At 41.6% G+C, this 8,068-nt stretch overlaps 1 protein-coding gene across 1 annotated transcript; it reads right to left on the reverse strand.

Moving 5' to 3' along the window:
* Positions 1–317: 317 nt before the first annotated feature.
* On the reverse strand, positions 318–3,742 carry LOC137268116 (C-X-C chemokine receptor type 4-like). The gene has a single exon (XM_067802639.1). The coding sequence runs from the start codon at positions 3,670–3,672 to the stop codon at positions 2,413–2,415; it is 1,260 nt and encodes a 419-aa protein (XP_067658740.1). The 5' UTR covers positions 3,673–3,742; the 3' UTR covers positions 318–2,412.
* Between the last annotated feature and the right edge of the window lie 4,326 nt (positions 3,743–8,068).

Below are 8,068 nucleotides of genomic sequence, written 5' to 3' on the forward strand. Positions count from 1 at the left end.
GTTTTAGAAGCTGTGTTTACTGTGTGCAGTCTAGTCTATTTTGTTTTTATTGGTTTGACTTTAACAAAACAGGCCTGTAGGTTTTAAAACCTGCGGGTTGACAAGCAGCAAAATAAAGTATTGCAAACACTGAACGTTACATATTTCGGGCAATTCTTGGTCTTGACATTACAGGAATATTGCTTTTACCGTCATTAACACACAAGCTGTCCTCGTTAAACCGAACAAAACGACTGTTGAACGTTGCTGCTAATGCGTCACGTATCGTATCAACACAATCTAATTAGTCTGAATAACAACAACTGGGAATCGTGTGTATACCGAATATTTTATTTTTTGTACTCACAAAATAGAAAAACAACAACGTAAAACCAGATGTAACAAGTTTCCACAACACAACATAGACCAGTTTACAAAAAGCTGTTAACTACAAACCACACCGTTCCTCAAAATGAGATATCAGTTCAGTTGGTGTTTCGATACTTAAACTTCTACGGTGAATCCCACCTGGCCATACCTGAGTCGTAATTAACGAAAACACACCAAAAGTATACTCAATCAATAAACACTGTCAATAAAACACTGACAATATGTACATAGCCATACTCTATAAAAAATAGGGGAACCTGATCTTTCAGTTTGGATAGGAAGTTTCATTGTTAACAAACTTTTCAAACGCAGACATCTTATGAACGCGTTACTATTTCTCTTTCTCGCCACCCTAAACACAAAACATTGGATACACGTGCTCAGCTCGTGGAAGGGGTGTCATTCTTCATTTTCACTGTTTTCAAAAAGGTCGATAAAGCACTGTAGACCATTAATTTTGACAATTTTCTTGACCTGTATTACACAGTTGCTAGTGATTGCTAGAGTATTTCAAAATTGAAAATCGTATACATGCAAATTTCACGTCATACACCAATCATCTTTCAAGAGCATTTACTGTACTAACGACTATGGTAATAAGCAGGTGCAAGTGGAGATGGACTCTCAAAACATTCATCATTATCATATTTACATGGACTGACTCCAATATATCTCCCAAATGTTTCAGTCGTAAATTAAAAATGAAGTCCCCCTACATTTTTAAAGAGTATGTAAAACATCCGCACCTGTGAACGATTGTCTGTCGAAACAAATGTTTGGAATGTTGGGAGCAAAAATTATGGAAACCCATACGGGTCAAAACAGCATTGTAGCCTACAAAGATTCAAATACTGAAGACCTCTTATAAACAGTATAATTGTTCAAACAGTTTGGTCTTGCTTATGTTCCGTGCGAAATTCAATCTACATTATTGTCTTGCTGGCTCTCTTTTTCTAACTTCCTCAATTTGGTATCCTGGAACACAATAATCGTGTTAATTGTTCATTTCTTCAATATTCTTTAGACAATCTTTAATATTAATGCTGGAGTCTTGAATATTTGGAATATTAAAGAAACTCTCATTAGTGAAGTCATGTTGTATTTCATACTGTTAAGATCATTTTACTCTGCTTCACTCATTCTTCGTACGTGTAAGTGTGCATCCAGGAAACATTCGGTTGTTTATCTACTTTACCACGTCTGACATTACCGACGTAGTGATGTATGGCATTTCCGTGAACCTGCACATCCGGGTAATTAAGATTCGTTTAATATCATGGGTGATTTGGGAAACGGAACTGGGTATACTTTGATTGGGAGCGAAAAGCAATCAAATTACTTTAAACAGGGGTCAGAACTGTCTTAGTGTCTTACGTATGTGATTATCTCATGAAAGAAACTAGCTTCATTGTAAATTCAGCCAAATCCTGCCACAACTGACTCGAGGGAACCGAAGGCTTTCTGTCAGTGTTCTTTGGAGAGGTATAGGGAGCATTTTCAGGAGTGGCGCCTCTAAAATCCTACTGTCCTTCCATTTTTATTTCAACATTTATCTCTTGTGAACACTGAGAGGACATTTGGAACACCATTTCGTAACCTCACTCACCCTTCCGGGAAAAGCCGAGCGGCAGGTTACGGGAAAAAACGAGCGGCAGGTTACGGGAAAAGCCGAGTGGTGACGACGATCACTCCCATTTTAAATAGGTAACATATTGACCCAATTCCAAAACCGAGATATCGTATTTTTAAAAAAAACCCGTACCAATCAATACTCCTTCCACACGATAGTACAACTCTAGTCCCTGAAGACCTTATTAATCAAATGACGACGGTTTAAGCAAATATGTAAGTACATTCTCCATTTCATATTCAACGAGGTCCCTCTTTAAACTGGAACGGTACAGGTTGTAATTGTAATAATCGTAATAAATGACGCATCACTGATAAAAAAGGTTCATGTTTGTTTGAATTAGTATTTTGGGGGAAGGGGGGACTGCTTTCAGTCAAAAATGTATGAGGATCATTTCAATACCAAGGACTGATTCAGAATTTGTCCGTCGCTTCTAATTCTGAATGTTCTCTCTTCAGAGAGCTGCCAGGAGAGGATGAGTTAGGTGTGCTTGTGTTGTTACCAGTGAACGTGCTTCCTTGATATGCAGATTTGGCGAGAACTGTAAAGAATTTTCCCCCTTGACACCGTAACCATTTGCACGTGATGACCTCGCGAAGCGCCATTCGGAATCGTGATCCCGTCATGCAATACAGACAGAAGTTCACACACTTGTTGGAGTACAAAAGATATAGAACCATCGAAAACACGTATCCATTTATTTTTTGAACCTCCGGCCCTTCGTCTTTCATTGTCAAAGTCACGGCCAGATGCACCGAGAATGGGAACGTCAACAGTAACAAAGCAAACGAATCAGCCAACAACATGGCCGTTATTTGCCGCCATTTTAAACGTGACCTTGTATTTCTTCTCGCCGAAACTTCCGAATTGTTGTTTTTCATAGTTTTTCGGAAACTTTTCCCGCCGGCGTTTTTGACACTTTTTATTATAATACAGTTACTTGAGATGATAACAAGAAAACAGAGTGACAAAAAGGCTATATGGATCCACGGCCAGACCTGGTGATAAAAATGACAGTAGGACAGAGACGAAACATCGACGTCACACATTCTGTCTTTCCTGTCGGCGGGTACGATGATAGAGGTAAACCAGAAATGGAACTCCTTAAGCATGACCACCACCGCCAACACCGAGATCACAACCTTAGCCCGCTTGATACTGTTTGCTGACGAATTTTTCAAAGGATATTTTATTGCGTAAGCTCTATCAGCCGTCATGGCGGCTGTCACCATAATACTAAAGTCGCAGTTTCCCCAGCCATAGAAGTTGAAAAATTTGCACATAAAATTCATAGCACTGTTTCTTGCAATGGCTTCTGGGAAATTTACTGACACCCAATGAGGAATTAATGAGATTAGAAGACTTGAAGCATCGTTGACCGCGCCAGCCATCATGTAAACGGAAGTGGACAGATTCCGGAAGTACTTGTGGCGCATGACCATGATAGCGAGCACGTTGAAAACATTCCCAAATAAAATGAGTATTGGGGGTATGTACAAATTGACAACCACTATGACTTCGTCGAGGGTGTCTGGTTGGAGGTCGTTGGTGATATTAACGTTGTTGACCCTGCAGACGTCAAACACATGTGTATCATTCGTATCGGGTTTAAGAGAGGAGTTGAGCACAGGTACTGCATGGTTAGATGTGTAGGAATGGAGGTGAGTCATCATGGCAGTTTGGAAATTACAGGCATAGTTTTCAAAAATGTCTCGACATATTTAGCATATATGCAAAGAAATTCATATCCTAGAACCGCCATATGATTCTAGCTGTGTCACGAACAGGCACCATTCTTTAACACAGAATCACAGCTTCATCAGACATTGAAGATTCGTTAACATTTGGACAATACGTAGGTAAACGGCTTCGTTGCTCATGGACCCGTCCAGGGAATGATATCACCGGTAAAGTCCGTCCGAGTTATACCCGGGGTATGTGTGTTTCTTTATCAGACGTAGGTGTGCCGTCCCTCTTTCCTTGGCTTGACGGCTGGAAACACGCGTGACGCCATGCTCAAGGAACCTAAAACATAATAAAACATATTGCTATCAGATCTACAAACGTCCCCGACGTAGCTGTGTGAAGATTGATAACGGGGAGGAATGACTCCCTGGAGATTTGCTTATAGCACTTCCTGCTTCATTGTTCCCTACTGCACCATGTGGTAAATATCGTGCTGTTGGCGTATTATTGCTACTGACGTCATTCGTTGCTTGTTTGTCTTTTTTCATGTTTGATTGTTTGTTTGCTCACTGCACTGAGCAATATCCCAGCTGTATGGCGGCGGTCTGTAAATCACTGAGTCTCGACCAGATGATCCAGTGATCAACAGCATTGGTGGTGATGGTGGTGATGGTGGTGATGGTGGTGGTGGTGGTGGTGGTGTGTGTGTGTGTGGGGGGGGGGGGGGGGGGGGTGTGCGTCTGTGTGTTTGTGCGCGCGCGCATTCTGCACATATAACCGTCAGCGCGTACTATCTACTCCATAAAATCATCATCCCCCAAACCCCCATCCACTCTCACACTACAGCCATAAAGTATGAAGCATGATCGACCCAATTATTAGTTATACTTTTCAAGGACGAGACAATTTCTGTATGTTTGGGATGCATTACCTCATGAATAACTTTCGCCTCAGTCGAGGTACATGTACACTCTGTCTCGATCGAAGGAGCCAGTATTCCACAAGGAAATTTGCTTTGTGATATAATGCATTGCGTTCGATAAAAAGTCCCGATAATGGCGATAACGCGAGGTCTATACACAGTGTTTGTACGTGTTCTGGCCTGGGGTATAGATCACTAGAGGTAGGCATGTGCACTTCCCGCTTCATGAAGATCCGGTGTAGATTTGGTCTTCAGTAGTTCACGTTACTAATGGGATCGGGAGGTCAGCTCCCCTGATTTGGTTGTCATCGTTTACCAATTACGCAGAACGCTATTCATGCTCTTAATCACTGGATTATTTGCTCCAGATATATTATTTGCAAGCGACAAGAAACAAGCCCCCTGCTCCACAGTTTGGAACACTGGTTTATGATTCTGAAAGACATAAATTCAAATCCTAGTGGCATGTGTAATACAAGTTGTCAGTTTTTTTATATATTTGATTTTGGACACGTTGAAACCTGTACTTATTTATCGCGTGTCGCAATGCCCGGAGGAATAATATATTACTTATGTGGCGGACATGAAGTCGATTGGGCTCTCCCTTCGTGCTTGTGAGGTCATGCCCCCTACAGTCTGACTTCAAACACACTGTACTAAAGGTACCCCTTCTGGGCAGATTATCCTACCCATCTGCGTCTGTTTGGATAAGAGGCAGTGGGGTAGCATAACGGACAAAGCGTCCGCACGACACGCTGAAGACTCCAGTTCGATTCCCCACATGGGTACAGTGTGTGAAGCCCATTTCTGGTGTCCCCCGCCGTGATATTAGTGAATATTGCTAAAAGCGGCCTAAAACACAAATCACTCCACTATTCCTGAATTCAGTTTGGCTGAAATGAGTAGCCTGGATTCCCGGGGTGGATGGGTAATTAGTTGGACCTGGGTACCCGTCTGAACACCCGGACCCTGTCTGAACATTCAGATTCAACAGTGTAATATGTTGTTCTTTCACGACTAAAATGATTGTATTGTCGACTTAGACATAACTTACAGCCATCTGTTTCGAATATAATACATAGTTAAGATATGGAAAAACACGAAATTTTAGCCTCCGACCTGAAGAATATATTGCCATTTCTTACACATTTCAGGAATTAACATAACGGGTATCCGCCTAACGTAATATGGGTGGGGTCCCGGGTAGCAAATTGGACCGTACGAGCCCTAGAAATCAGGACAATAAGAGCTAGCAGTTGCCAAATTATGTCTCCCTGGTATGATTTCAGACAAGAATAGGCCCCCGTGTCCTCGTGTCATTCCGGACCGAAATAGACCATCTGCCCCCGAATCGTCCAACTTCACACCGCCGAGCTGAATAGGCTTGAAACAACATTCATACACCGACTTCTCCTTCGTTGCCGGAAGTTGCAAACCCATGCACCAGGAAGTCCGATAAAGTAATTCTGTCTCGGTACACGGAGTAGACGCCATTTACGCGTTCAAGTGATTGTCCCATGTTTAAGTTATTACCCACCACCACCCAGGTAAAAACATTCATTATTGTCCTCTACAATATGTTATATGTGGGTTTACACTTTCTCAGTGCAAAAGTAATGTAATGTAATCACCGAACCCCGTTATAACGCCATACATCCTATGACTGATTCCGTTATAATGCCAAACGCCCGATCACTGACCCCGTTATAATGCCACACATCCTATCACTCAGGCCCATCATGACTTTTTGCTAAGCCCCGTTATATTGCCATACGTACTATCGCCGAGCCCCATCACAACACCACACGATTTATCACGATACGGCAACACATGTTATCTGGGACTACACTTTGCCAGCGAAAGGGTAATATAAGATCACCGAACCCCGTTATAATGCCATACGTCCCATCACTAACCCCGTTATAATGCTATGCGTCCTATCAGTGACTCCCGTTATAATGCCATGCGTCCTATCACTGATCTCGTTATAATGTCATGCGTCCTACCACTGATCCCGTTATAATACCACACATCCTGTCACTGAGGCCCATCAAAATACCATACTTTTTGCTGAACCCCGTTATAATGTCATGCGTACTATTGCCGGTCCCCTTCATATACCATATGATCTATCACCGAACCCCTTTAAAACGACATATATTCTATCACCGGTGACCAATTTTAAAACATGTACTATCATTCGATATCATAAAACGATTGTAAAACTATATTTTTTCTCTGTAGTTTTGCTTACAAGTTGATAGTCTACATACGCAGATTATTTGCTGTGTCATCATTTCTCCATTGAGATATTGGATGTTATGTATTTGTGGTCAATGAATCAACTGCAATAATTTTGTCAGTTCCGACACACAATCGATACCACAGACCAGCCTTATGGCGTGTAATTGGCGTCTTCCAAGTACAGGCAATGGGCTGTACGTCTCGAGAAAATTGTTTCATTCAATATTTACAGCTAAAAGGCTTTACTTAAGTTGACAGTTTACGCAATGCAGTCATGTGATTAGAACTGATGCTGGCTCAATAATGATCGGAGAGAAGGTTGTCAGTGAAGTTATCATTGGAATGTTCCGTTCAGGAGGGTGTCAATGAAGTTATCATTGGAATGTTCCGTTCAGGAGGGTGTCAATGAAGTTATCATTGGAATGTTCCGTTCAGGAGGGTGTCAATGAAGTTATCATTGGAATGTTCCGTTCAGGAGGGTGTCAATGAAGTTATCATTGGAATGTGAAATATATAAAGTATTTGATTCAGTAAGTTATGCGGGCCACAGTCGTATCCCGCGCGCGGCGTATACTCTATGGGGGAAATGAATGTGCATGTCCAAGACATAACGTCGGAATTGCCCAGCTTCCTGATTGATAACTTGTGTATAACAATGGCATAAGGCAGATAGTGGTGTTTAAAGGACATTCTTGTAGGGACACGTGATGACATGCAAAGCTTGATGCATGCAATATCTGGCCTTCATGCCCATCACACTTAATTTATTTACATTACACTGAAAAACAAGAGTCATCAGAAGATTGCATATCCCCCGGCCCCCACATATTTGAAAGGACAAATCTGACAGTTACTTAATGTCTTTTTAGACTAAGTCTGAATTGTTTCCATGCAATTCATGAAAAATATAAATGCCATTATCTGTTAACAGCAAAAGGCACCACTTCAGGATCTGTCTGATGTATCTGCTAAGATCTGTTGAAAGATATGAAATGCTTTTCGAGGTGTGCTCCAGAAACAAAGCCCATCCGTCCATTTTGATTCCGAATTGATTCCATGGAAACCAGGAAAATGATAAATCACATAAACAAGCAAATAGTAAAATGCACCACTTTGGGGTCTGCCTCACATATCTACCAAGTTTTGCTGACAGATATTAGGAAGATTTTCAGAAACGAAAAACACCTGTCAATTTGAGAAGTCCGAAACGTTTCCAT

This window comes from Haliotis asinina, chromosome 16 (genome assembly GCF_037392515.1).
Source record: "Haliotis asinina isolate JCU_RB_2024 chromosome 16, JCU_Hal_asi_v2, whole genome shotgun sequence".
Classification (NCBI taxonomy): Eukaryota; Metazoa; Mollusca; class Gastropoda; order Lepetellida; family Haliotidae; genus Haliotis; species Haliotis asinina.

Excerpts from the sequence above, each read along its gene's own strand:
- LOC137268116 (XM_067802639.1), bottom strand. The coding sequence starts at position 3,672 with ATGATGACTCACCTCCATTCCTACACATCTAACCATGCAGTACCTGTG.